Source organism: Salmo trutta, chromosome 1 (genome assembly GCF_901001165.1).
Source record: "Salmo trutta chromosome 1, fSalTru1.1, whole genome shotgun sequence".
Lineage (NCBI taxonomy): Eukaryota > Metazoa > Chordata > Actinopteri > Salmoniformes > Salmonidae > Salmo > Salmo trutta.
In genome coordinates this window covers 5,701,333-5,715,009 of record NC_042957.1, presented here as the reverse complement: position 1 = coordinate 5,715,009, position 13,677 = coordinate 5,701,333, and the positions used below count along the sequence as shown (strand labels likewise).

Genomic DNA, 13,677 nt, shown 5'->3' with positions numbered 1-13,677 from the left:
TTTAATTGTTAACCCATTTAAATGAACTAATTCGGAATTTGGGGCAACATGGAAGAAGTTGTTTAACGAGTTACCATCTCCCAAATAAAATTCTTTAAGAAATTATTTTTCAATAACAGTCGTTTATTAATCATTGCCTCAAATCAGTCTCAATCTGAGCAGTCGTAACCTTCTTGGATCTGCAAGAACCCCAGCTTTGCTGATTATTCAGTACTACACATTGATTTAATTATTTATTTTCTAACTAACTAAATAATAACACAGACTACACATACACACTTACATGAGACAAAAGTCCCTAGTGGACTGACAAGATATGACGTCTTATTACACAGAGATAGAGAAGGGGGTTGAGAAAACACAGAGAAAAAGGGAATTAATCGTGGATACATTCTATAACTATTCCCACAATAATCATATATCTTGCACATGAACCACCGCCCGTTTTGGGTAAGAAAATAACGAATGTATTTATGTGTTGAATGCTTTCGTTAGTCGTCTATCTCGGTCAGAACCAAGCCCTCTCGGAAGTTTGTTTCGGTGGGCTCTTACGTGGTTGAAAGGCTCTGATTGTCCACCAGAGGTCACAACGTCCTTCTTCTTAGTTGTCTGTGCTTGTAGTGGAGTGTTTTCACAGCAGATATTCAGACGCACCAATGATTATCTGAGATGGGATTTTATCCTTCCCACCTTGTGTCTTTAGTCTGAGTTTGAAGCACTTTACACGCACAGATGCAGACTGGCAATGTCCAGGTCTAGTCTGGGCGTTATCTTCTTCACCTCAGGTTGAGGTTAAGTTCTAACCATTTTCAACATGTAGCTAACGCTCCAAGCTTTTCTGGTCTGGTATGTTAATTCTTAGCGTGTCCTTTTAGGCACTCTGGCCAAAGGGGGTGTTCCGTCATGCTGACATGAACTCTGAGCTCACTTGGGGCGTGGCTAGTCACTGTGCATAGTTTATATGAAGAACAATTATCTCATTAGGAACTACAATCTCATTCCTATTCTTAACAAAGAAAGAAATATAGATATATTGTTCCAGTGTTTATTTTTTGGACGTTATAGTTTTAGCGGCAAAGGTCTTCCGTAGACAAAAGAACATTCCTTTCCCAATACTGCAGAATTTTTGACAGAGTTTTAAGGTGTCAAAACCGGCCCAGCCCCCCCTCTCTTCTCTTATGTGGGTGAGATGGGTCTGGTCATCGTCAGCCATTTGCCAAGCTGATATGAGGCCCTGAATCCTCAGCCAGGAGAGTCATGACACCTTAAAGCTATTTACTGGATTCTGTCCAGCTTCTGAAGCCAAGTCTTTGCCTCTTTTCCATAAAGTATTTACCCGTAATCAATTGTCGTCCTGATTCGAACTCTATAAATATCTTTCAACGATTGTCTGTCAGCACCCCATTCATAACCAGAGACCGAGCTCATAAGATTCAGCACCTTCTTACACTTTATTTCAACATTTATGACATGATCTTTCCATTTACAGTACCAGTCAAAAGTTTAGACGCACCGGCTCATTCCAAGGTTTTTCTTTATTTATACAACTTTCTACCTTGTAGAATAATATTTTGTAACCAAAAAAGTTTCAAATAAATCAAAATATATTTGACATTGTTCTAAGTAGCCACCCTTTGCCTTGGTTGGCATTCTCTCAACCAGCTTCATGAGGTAGTCACCTGGAATGCATTTCAATTAACAGGTATGCCTTGTTAAAAGTCCATTTGTGGAATTTCTTTCCTTCTTATTACTGAGTTTGAGTCAATCATTTGTATTGTGACAAGGTAGGGGTGGCATACAGATAGCCTTATTTGGTAAAAGACCAAGTCCATATTATGGCAAAAACAGCTCAAATAAGAACATGAAGGTCAGTCAATCCAGAAAATGTCAAGAACTTTCAAAGTTTCTTCAATTGCAGTCGCAAAACCATCTAGCGCTATGATGAAACTAGGTCTCATGAAGACGGCCACAGGAAAGGAAAATCCCAAAATACCTCTGCTGCAGAGGATAACTTCATTAGAGATACCAGCCTCAGAAATTGCTTCCTGATTAAATGCTTCACAAAGTTCAAGTAACAGACACATCTCAACTTCAACTGTTCATAGGAGACTGTGTGAATCAGGCCTTCATAGTTGAATTGCTTAAAAGGACATCAATAATAAGAAGAGACTTGCTTGGGCCAAGAAACACGAGCAATGGATATTAGACCGGTGGCAATCTGTCCTTTGGTTTGATGAGTCCAAATGAGTCCACAGCCTTCTGCAGCGATATGCCATCCCATCTGGTTTGCGCTTAGTGGGACTATCATTTGTTTTTCAACAGGACAATGACCCACAATACACCTCCAGGCTGTCTAAGGGCTATTTGACCAAGGAGAGTGATGGCGTGCTGCAATACCCGACGTCAACCCAATTGAGATGGTTTGGGATGAGTTGGACCGCAGAGTGAAGGAATAGCAGCCAAAAAGTGCTCAGCATATGTGTGAACTCCTTCAATACTGTTGGGAAAGCAATCCAGGTGAAGCTGGTTGAGAGAATGCCAAGAGTGTGCAAAGCTGTCATCAAGGCAAAGGGTGGCAACTTTGAAGAATCTCATATAAAATATATTTTGATTTGATTAACACTGTTTTGGATACTACAGGATTCCATATGTGTTATTTCATAGTGTTGATGTCTTCTATTATTCTACAATGTAGAAAACAGTAAAAATAAAGAAAAACGCTTGAATGAGTAGGTGTGTCCAAACTTTTGACTGGTACTGTACACTGAAAAAATATAAACACAACATGCAACAATTATCAAATTGACTCAGTTACAGTTCATATAAGGAAATTAGTCAATTGACATATATTTAGAAGGTTGTAATCTATGGATTTCCACATAACTGGGCAGGGGCACAGCCAATCAGAATGAGTTTTCCCCACAAAAGGGCTTTATTACAGACAGAAATACCCCTTAGTTTCATCAGCTGTCCGGATGGCTGGTCTCAGACGATCCCACAGGTAAAGAAGCCGGTTGTGGATGTCCTTGGTTGACGTGGTTACACGTAGTCTGTGGTTGTGAGGCCGGTTGGATGTGCTGCCAAGTTCTCTAAATCGAAGTTGAGGCGGCTTATTGTAAAAAACTGAACATTAAATCCTCTGGCAACAGATCTTTTATTTTAGCTCATGAAACATGGGACCAACACTTTACAAGTTGCGTTTATTTTTGTTCACTACAGTTTACTCATGTCTCCCTATGAAAGTGTAGAAGTAGTACAGCAACCTGTCCAGTAGATGGCAAGGTGTAGGCCTGTTCATAGCACTCAAACTGGATTCTGTGACGTGGATCAGATTGATGCCATCAGATTATTTTCTGAAAAAAATGTTTATAAACTCAGATCGATCTGATCATGGATAAATGATCACAGAATCCAAATCATTCAGACCCCCCCACCACCAAAAAAAAGTTTCAAAGCAGCGCCAGAGGACATGTACCTCTCACAAATGTAGTGCTTTAATCAAACATTTTATTAGAGTCCAGACTTGCAGCTTTAGATTTAATTCCTCTATGAACAAATTGTCAGTAACTAAACGTCCCTTTTTCAGGATCCTGTCTTTCAAAGATGAATTGTAAAAATCCAAATAACTTCACAGATCTTCATTGTAAAGGGTTTAAACATTGTTTCCCATGCTTGTTCAATGAACCATAAACAATTAATGAACATGCACCTGTCGAACGGTCATTAAGACACTAACAGCTTACTGACGGTAGGCAATTAAGGTCACAGTTATGAAAACTTAAAACACAAGAGGCCTTTCTATTGACTCTGAAAAACACCAAAAGAAAGATGCCCAGGGTCCCTGCTCATCTGTGTGAAAGTGCCTTAGGTATGATGCAAGGAGGCATGAGGACTGCAGATGTGGCCAGGGCAATAAATTGCAGTGTTCGTACTGTGAGACGCCTAAGACAGCGCTACAGGGAGACAGGATGGACAGCTGATCGTCCTCGCAGTGGCAGACCACTTGTGACAACACCTGCACAGGATCGGTACATGTGAATATCACACCTGCGGGACAGGTACAGGAAGGCAACAACTGCTCGAGTTGCACCAGGTACGCACAATCCCTCCATCAGTGCTCAGACTGTCCGCAATAGGCTGAGAGAGACTGGACTGAGGGCTTGTAGGCCTGTTGTAAGGCAGGTCATCACAAGACATCAACGGCAACAATGTCACCTATGGGCACAAACCCACCGTTGCTGGACAAGACAGGACTGGCAAAAAGTGCTCTTCACTGACGAGTTGCGGTTTTGTCTCACCAGGGGTGATGGACGGATTTGCGTTTGAGCGTTACACCGAGGCCTGTACTCTGGAGCGGGATCGATTTGGAGGTGGAGGGTCCGTCGTGGTCTGGGGCGGTGTGTCACAGCATCATCGGATGGAGCTTGTTGTCATTGCAGGCAATCTCAATGCTGTGCGTTACAGGGAAGACATCCTCCTCCTTCATGTGGTACCCTTTCCCCCCTTTCCTCATGTGGTACCCTTTCCCATGTGGTACCCATTCCCCCCAGAAATTTCTGGGAACTTTCAGCTGCCTTGTAGTGGGGCAACATCTCAAGAACTGGCAAAAGTGGTGCAGTCTGTGAGGAGATGCACTGCAGTTCTTAATGCATCTGGTGTCCACAACAGATACTGTTACTTTTGACCCCCCCTTTGCTCCGGGACACATTATTCCATTTGTTAGTCACATCTGTGGAACTTGTTTAGTTTGTCTCAGTTGTTGAATCTTATGTTCATACAAATCTTTGTATGTTAAGTTTGCTGAAAATTAACACCTGACAGTGAGGATTTTTTACCCCCGAGTATAGTTGCTTGACAATCCTAAAATGTCAGAACGCTAAGTGCTTCTTGAAATTGTTTGAAGCCTTGATAACAAAAAGCAAAAGTAGTTAGTCACCAGCCAGGCTTAAGAAACAATTCATATTTACGTCTCTAGATAATTTTGTACAAAGTGAGATCTTAAGTGCACCTTTTAAAATCAAAAAGTTCCTGCCAGGTGCTTCTGCAAGTACAACCTCATTGTGGTCAGATAGAAATGGATTGTGCAGAAGACCACATTGAGAGTTGACATAAGGAATGTCTGAACGACTCCAAGTAGAGTATTTTTTACAGCTGAATACGAGGAACGCATATACGATTGCATCCATGTGTCTGGCCAGACCAACATTGTGGAACAGGCACAATGTGTCTGGTTGTTTTGTTTCTGAATAAGGCCAAGGAGAAACTTTAGCGTCCCTGGGACAGGTTAGTGACAGGCAATGGGACCATAAGGTAAACTGCACTCACATTCTTCAGGCACCTATGGTAACAGGCAGATTCGTGTAAATCGAACACCCTACAAAGGGACAAGTAAATATGAACATTTGAGGGAGCTCTGACAATTTAGAGAACTTGAGCATTTGAACCATCAGAAACAAAGGTAAACAAATCTGTTTACAAAAGTGTTGTGATCCACATTCCCTTTTACTCCAGACCATTCCCAAACAGCAAGCACATGTTATGCAGAAGAGAACATAATATTTTAAGGACAAGGTATATTGAAAATCAAATTGTTTATTTAGCAAATCATGCAAAAGTAGCAGGAACACCAGGCTAAATCAAAAGCATAACCGGAGAACCTAAAAGTGTCAGCAATATCGGCAAATCAGAAGTCCATTTTAGTCGTACGGTTATAAAAAACATTTCTACCATTGTAGCGTCCACCCCTGTAAACAATTTGCATGGCGATGCACAAGTGAAGGAGATCCTCCTTTCAAACAAGAGAATTAGTTGGCACATTTCCCCATCTCAGTTACCTTTTCTTCAAAAGGAGGCACAGTAACAGGGGAAAGACGATTAAGGAGTTGGGCAAACCATATTATGATCTCCCTAGTTGAGTGGTCGGGCCGTCTGTTCAAGGCTTGACGCTTCTGCTGAGGCGCCGGGGCCGGAGGCTTCTGCTGAGGCGCCGGGGCCGGACGCTATTGCTGAGGCGCCGGGGCCGGAGGCTTCTGCTGAGGCGCCGGACGCTATTGCTGAGGCGCCGGGGCCGGACTTAACACTTGAAGAAGCATCGTGGCCAGTAGCTTCTGCTGACGTGACATTGCGGCCAGTAGCTTCTGCTGACTTGGCATTGCGGCCAGTAGCTTCTGCTGAGGCGCCGGGGCCGGACGCTTCTGCTGAGGCGCCGGGGCCGGAGGCTTCTGCTGATGCGCCGGAGGCTTCTGCTGAGGCGCCGGGGCCGGACGCTTCTGCTGAGGCGCCGGGGCCGGACGCTTCTGCTGAGGCGCCGGGGCCGGACGCTTCTGCTGAGGCGCCGGGGCCGGACGCTTCTGCTGAGGCTCCGGGGCCGGACGCTATTGCTGAGGCGCCGGGGCCGGACGCTTCTGCTGAGGCGCCGGGGCCGGACGCTTCTGCTGAGGCGCCGGGGCCGGACGCTATTGCTGAGGCGCCGGGGCCGGACTTCACACTTGAAGAAGCATCATGGCCAGTAGCTTCTGCTGACGTGACATCGTGGCCAGTAGCTTCTGCTGACTTGGCATTGCGGCCAGTAGCTTCTGCTGACGTGGCATTGCGGCCAGTAGCTTCTGCTGACTTTGCATTGTGGCCAGTAGCTTCTGCTGATGTGGCATTGCGGCCAGTAGCTTCTGCTGATGTGGCATTGCGGCCATAAACTTTAGAATTTGGACTAGGCACCACACTTGCTTGGGCATAGGATCCAGTTGGGTCAGGTCCAGTGTGGGCAGGATGCCCATGAGAATTACCTAGAAAACAAAAAGAGGTAAAATCCCAGCCTTAAGCTATCGGAACAAAACTGATTTGAACTGAAGTAGTGTAAACCAAAACACACCTTTAAGTGTAAAACAAGTTATCCCTCCAATTAGCAGGCAGCAAATCCAGGAAACACTACAAAATATTCAGACAGTTAAACACAAGTAACCAGTGAAAACTTTAAGACAAGGTAAATCAACCAGATGACTACATTGAAAAACTAACCTCAACGAGAGTCCAAAAGTTACAGCCATTTTAGTGATCAAAACCACAACAGTATTCAGAACTAATGCTAGCCAGACACCCTGCCAGAATATCTGTTGCTATGACTAACAGCTGTTTTGGTTGCACCTCATAAAGGAAACCCAGACCCTTCTAACCTGGCTGGCTAATTATGTACAGCTGTCAACCAATGAACTTCATTTCAATTGGTTCAATTTCCCAAATGCGATTAGGTGCTCTGGATTTCATTCAGCTGGTGTGCTGGAGGGTGGAGTTTGCACATCATGGACCAATCCAATGGTTTTAAAGAGTGAACTCTACCCACCCATTCCGGATTGAGCAAATTGTTTTTCAACAGGAGTCACCGTTGATGTATGGTGAACAACAGAGGTGATTGGACGACAAAAGAAAAACACCAAATTCAGTTCAACATTTACAGAAATCAGATAATTGATGAATGCATTTTCAATTTCATACATGTTCATGCGTCTGTAGTTGCCAAATTCTGATCTTTTTCCCACTAATTGGTCTTTTCACCAATCAGATCAGCTGTTTTGCCCATAACGTGGGGCAAAAGGTCAGAATTGGGCTGCCTGTGCAACCACAGCCTGTGTGGCTGGGACCAAACAGACTATGAGGGAGTTTGTGGTTGCGGCCAGACAGACTTCGGCCGCTTTCCAAAGCTTAGAAGTTGCTGACGTCTGACAGATCTACATCACCTTGATCGGTATTTTAAGTATCTACTAACCACATCATATGTCAGTGGACGACACAGTTGATGATGTGGCACGCAACCATTGGTTGTTGCGTCACCTCACCTTAGCTGTAGAAAGTGACCTATGGCTGTGTTACACAGGCAGCCCAATTCTAATCGTTTTTCCACTTATTGGTCTTTTGACCAATCACATCAGATCTTTTCACATCAGATCTTTTCATAGCTGAATGGTCAAAATACGTATTAGTGAAAAAAATATCAGAATTGGGGTGCCTTCCTAAGTTAGCCTATGAGGGAGTTCTACCAACCTGAGCCGAGGCGCACCGTTTGGTGATGTGAACGGACAAAAGCAGTAAGGGAGGAGCGCCCTTTCAAATCGTACAGTCAGTGGTGTAATGGAGGCTATACGCAGGTATACCACTTTGTTTTCAGTAGACATTTCGTATAATCAATTCTTAATCCCCACTGATGTGTATCAAAGTAGCATAGTGGAGGTAAACACTGTATCAATTCATAAGGCTGATGGAACGTATCAGAATGTTCAGCTTAAAATGTTGAAAAACTATTATTTCTTCACATTTTAAGCGCATGAATATGTACATGTCGGTAGACCTATGCAGAATGTTCCAAAATGCAGTTTACCTTCATATGAAGTGTGTGTGACTGCCTTGCTCAGTAGCTAACTAATAATCTAGTGTACATTATCAAACCTAACAAAAAATCCTTCTTCAAACACAAAACTCTTAGCTAGACATAAAATATATAAAGACTTGATATAGAAAAAAAAGTTGTATTATGCAGCATTATTGTTTGAGGTACAACAATTCTGATGAAAATTGCCTTCTTTTTTTCCTTTTTCTTGTCGCTTCCCCACGTGGAGGTTCCTGCTCTCTGATTGGCTCAAAGTCAAGTTGTCAGCCAAAGTCAGGTTCATCCGTACACAACAGGTATGTCTTTTGTTCTAGCATGATAAGGAACGGCCTCCTACCGTGATGAGTACCAATCCACACTCTGTCGACAGTCAGACAATGAATGCTAGACATTAAAAGAAAGTTGATTTGAACAACTAGAGAGCACATTTGAGTTTATAAAATATTTCCCTCAACATTTCTAATGTAGTATTTGGCTACTTGGCTACTTTGAAGCAAGGTAAGTCATGCCTCATAATATGAAGAAAAAAGGTCCAGGTTTCAAACAATTAAGGAACAGGAAAAATATAGTGATGGTAATGATAGACCTAACTGTCTTCTGGTAGATGGAAAGGCTTTCCCTAAAACCTTCTCTATTAAATGTTAACTAGCTACGAAGTAGCCTATACCTACCTGTCAGAATGATATCATAACTACTTGCACAGTATAGAGTGTTCACCGACTGTACCCTACCTAATACGTCCGATAATAAGCACCAAGATCTGTTGACAGAGCGGTGAAGCTTTCTAGGATATTTAAATGTACACGTTTTGGTGATTGTCTTCAAAGTTATTTTCCACGGGTCTCCAAAAGCAAAATTAACATAACCTGAATTAAATGCAAAAGGCCTTGAAAAGAAAAGGCTTGTGGTACGCTCAGTCCTCCATTGATATTTCACAGAGATACGCTTGATTTTGTGAGAAATCTTTAAAAAATATCCTTAATTTCGCATTAATATGAACAGCATATATGAAAATATTTACGTGTCGTGTCGTTAAATCGAAATCTATCTTACCTCTATACTGTTTTATGTCCTCTGGATTCTAGAAGAAAGACGACGGGTTCAACAGTGAGCCTGTCAGGTAGCCTTAATTCTGACACGGCAGTAGTAGAGGTTTCAGTAGTAGTTTCAGTAGTAGAGGTAATATTTCATTGTGGATATAAACATAGGTGTAATACAAAACAAGAGCCCTACTAACTTCTAATAGACCCTCCCCCATCCCCCTAATCCCTTCCAACCCCCCCCAACCCAGTCCATTCTCAATGACCCTACACTTCAATCTTTCCCTCTCTTCAACATACTTACAACAATATAACAACACATGCTCCACCGTTTCATCGACTATACACTCCAGACACAAACCATTCACATGTTTGCCAACCAGATGTAATGATGAGTTCAATGTACAATGTCTTTAGGGCAATCGAGCAAACACCACCTCTTCCTTCCTAATCTGAGCTTCGAATCTTGGCCCACCAACCTTTCTTTGGAGGGAATATAAATGCCGGCCCTTGTGCTCAGAGTCCCATCTCTTCTGCCTCTCACCTATCAAAATGGCTCTGATCTTACATTTGGCCTCACCTGTACCCAGTGTAACATTAACGTCAGTTATATCTCGTCTCAAAACTATTTTGGCTAACTGGGCTACAATTTCAATCCCTTCCACAACTGTACAGTTGTGGCCAAAAGTTTTGAGAATGACACAAATATACATTTTCTCAAAGTGTGCTGCCAAAGTTTGTATGATGGCAATACGCATATACTCCATGATGATATGAGGAGTGATCAGATGAATTGTAATTAATTGCAAAGTCCCTCTTTGCCATGCAAATGAACTGAAAACCCCAAAAACTTTTTCCACTGCATTTCAGCCCTGCCACAAAAGGACCAGCTAACATCATGTCAGTGATTATCTCATTAACACAGGTGTGAGTGTTGACGGGGACAAGGCTGGAGATCACTATGTCATGCTCATTGAGTTCGTATAACAGACTGGAAGCTTCAAAAGGAGGGTGGTGCTTGGAATCAATAATTCTTCCTCTGTCAACCATGGTTACCTGGAAGGAAACACATGCCGTCATCATTGCTTTGCACGAAAAGGGCTTCACAGGCAAGGAAATTGCTGCCAGTAAGATTGCACCTAAATCAACCATTTATCGGATCATCAAGAACTTCAAGGAGAGCGGATCAATTGTTGTGAAGAAGGCTTCAGGGTGCCCAAGAAAGTCCAGCAAGCGCCAGGACCGTCTCCTAAAGTTGATTCAGCTGCGGAATCGGGGCACCACCAGTACAGAGCTTGCTCAGGAATGGCAGCAGGCAGGTGTGAGTGCATCTGCACGCACAGTATGGCGAAGACTTTTGGAGGATGGCCTGGTGTCAAGAAGGGCAGCAAAGAAGCCACTTCTCTCCAGGAAAAAACATCAGGGACAGACTGATATTCTGCAAAAGGTACAGGGAGTGGACTGCTGAGGACTGGGGTAAAGTCATTTTCTCTGATGAATCCCCTTTCCGATTTGTTTGGGGCATCCGGAAAAACGCTTGTCCGGAGAAGACAAGGTGAGCGCTACCATCAGTCCTGTGTCATGCCAACAGTAAAGCATCCTGAGACCATTCATGTGTGGGGTTGCTTCTCAGCCAAGGGAGTGGGCTCACAAACGTATACCAATTTAATTGTCAACCAGTTTCACTGACTTCTGACCAATATTTACTTTTCTCTACCAAGGTTAGATCAACAACAGGATCTGGGAGTAACCATGGAGGAACATCCCCTATTACCAAAGAAGGGCCAACCTCCAACTCTCTCAAACCACTCTCATCAGCAAGCTTTCCAACTGTCCAACCAAAACCACTACCTTGTCTACTAGTACATTCCCAACATTCATCTAGAACAGTAGCAGTGGTATGCTAAACCTCTCTAAGCCTTTCAACCCAATAAGCTACCAAAAAATCTTTTGCCGTGTATCCAAAGGCATCTCAACTGCCTCCTCTAGTAAGGCACATACAGATGTTGATTTAAATGCACCAATACATATTGTTTGTTGTGACGTGACTTTCATTAATGTGATGACTGTTATTTATTTCATCCACTAACTATGTTTAATTGTTACCCGATTTAAATTACCATGAAACTATTAACGAGTTACCATCGCCCAAATTAAACTCTAGAAATGATATATTGATAAGTAACTTATTAATCATCACCTCATATCAGTCTCATTCTGAAGAGTCGTAACCTTCTTGGATCTGCTAGAACCCCAGCTTTGCTTATTATTCAGTACTATTCAAATTGATTTAATTATTTATTTACTAACTAACTAAATAATTACATGGAATACACATACAATGACATGAGACAAAAGTCCCTAGTGGACTGACAAGATATGACGGCTTATTACACAGAGGTGTGGAAAATAGAGAGAAAAAGGGAATTAATCGTGGATACATTGTATAACTATTGTCACATTAATCATAGACCTTGCACATGAACCACCACCCATTTGGGGTAAGAAAATAATGAATGTATTTATGTGTTGAATGCCTTTGTTTTTCGTCTATCTTGGTCAGAACCAAGCCCTCGCGTGGGTGTAAGGCTCTGATTGTCCACCAGAGGCCACATTGTCCTTCTTCTTAGTTGTCTGTGCTTGTAGTGGAGTGAATTCAGAGCAGATATTCAGATGTACCAATGATTATCAGAGATGGGATTTTATCCTTCCCACCTTGTATCTTTAGTCAGTTTGAAGCACTTTACACGCACAGTTGCAAACTGGCAATGTTTAGGTCTGGGAGTTATCTTCTTCGCCTCAGGTTGAGTTTTAAGTTCTAACCATTTCCCACATGTAACTAACTCTCCATGCTTTTCTGGTCTGTTATGTTAATTCTTAGCGAGTACTTTTAAGCACTCTGGCCAAAGGGGGGGTTCCGTCATGCTGGCATGAACTCTGACATCACTCGTGGTGGGGCTAGTCACTGTGCATAGTTTATATGAAAAACAATTCTCATTAGAAACTAAAATCACATTCCTATCTTAACATAGTTTCATCAATTTTCATATCACATAGACAACGTATTGGATGGAAACTTGACCGATAGAATGTATACACTTTCCGAGGTACAGTATTTTTCTTGATACCATTCTTAATGTCATAAAATAAACAATGTGACATGATTATTCTTTAGATCCCCAATGCCCATTCCAAACATTCTGATGTTATATTGTTCCAGTGTTTACTTTTTGGACATTATTGTTTTGGAGGGAAAAGGTCTTCTGTAGACAAAGGAACATTCCTTTACCAATACTGAAGAGTAAGAGGGAGATCATGTAGTAACCAAAAAATTTGAAACATAAAGATATATATTTTTAAGATTCTTCTCAACAATTTCAACAAATTTACTCAGTTACAGTTCATATAAGGAAATCAGTCAATTGAAAGAAATGAATTAGATTGTAATCTATGGATTTCACGTGACTGGGCAGGGGCGCACCCAATCATGAGTGTTTCCCACAAAATGGCTTTATTACAGACATAAATACTTAGTTTCATCAGCTGTCTGGATGGCTGACCACCACTTTACATGTGTTTACATTGTCTATTATAGTTTCCTCGTGACAGTGTAGAAGTAGTACTGCAACCTGTCCAGTAGATGGCAAGGTGTAGACCTGTTCAAAGCACTCAAATTGGATTCTGTGACATGTGGAGTCAGATTGATGCTATCAGATTATTTTCTGAAAAAAAACATTAAAAAACTTTTAAAAACTATCAGATCGATCAGACCCTGGCTAACAAAGGATCACAGAATCCAGATTTCCCCCCAAAACCTTTAAGCCACCATTGGGGACATCTACCTCTGTTCCAGATGTAGTGCTTTAATCAAACCTTGTACTATTAAGTCCACTTTCTGCTCACCACTTTGTCCATTCCTCCATGAACTCAGTAACTAGTTCATTGAAAAATTCCAGAAGACCACATTGAGAGTTGACATAAGGAATGTCTGAACGACTCCAAGCGGAGTATTTAACAGCTGAAAGTGATGAATGCATAGACGATTGTATCCACGTTCATGTGTCTGGCCAGACCAACATTGTGAAACAGGCATAATGTGTCCAGTTGTTTTAATGTTTCTGAATAAGGCCAAGGAGAAACTTTAGCGTCCCTGGGACAGGTTAGTGACAAGCAATGGGACGATGAGGTAAACTGCACTCACATTCTTTAGGCACCTATGGTAACAGGCCGATTACTGTAAGTCAAACACCCTACACAAAA

At 42.3% G+C, this 13,677-nt stretch overlaps 1 protein-coding gene across 1 annotated transcript; it reads right to left on the bottom strand.

The window, feature by feature from the left end:
• Positions 1-5,907: 5,907 nt before the first annotated feature.
• Positions 5,908-7,154, bottom strand: LOC115147383 (probable GPI-anchored adhesin-like protein PGA18). Its single transcript, XM_029689611.1, has 4 exons — positions 7,015-7,154; positions 6,869-6,924; positions 6,475-6,782; positions 5,908-6,360 (listed from the first exon to the last, which is right to left on the bottom strand). Exons 1-4 carry the CDS (start codon positions 7,041-7,043, stop codon positions 5,908-5,910), a joined length of 846 nt encoding a protein of 281 aa, XP_029545471.1. The 5' UTR covers positions 7,044-7,154.
• Between the last annotated feature and the right edge of the window lie 6,523 nt (positions 7,155-13,677).

Excerpts from the sequence above, each read along its gene's own strand:
- LOC115147383 (XM_029689611.1), bottom strand. The coding sequence starts at position 7,043 with ATGGCTGTAACTTTTGGACTCTCGTTGAG. Across the intron at positions 6,783-6,868 it reads AACTTGTTTTACACTTAAAG|GTAATTCTCATGGGCATCCT; the intron begins GTGTGTTTTGGT and ends TTTGTTTTCTAG. Across the intron at positions 6,361-6,474 it reads CTTCAAGTGTGAAGTCCGGC|GCCTCAGCAGAAGCGTCCGG; the intron begins CCCGGCGCCTCA and ends TCCGGCCCCGGA.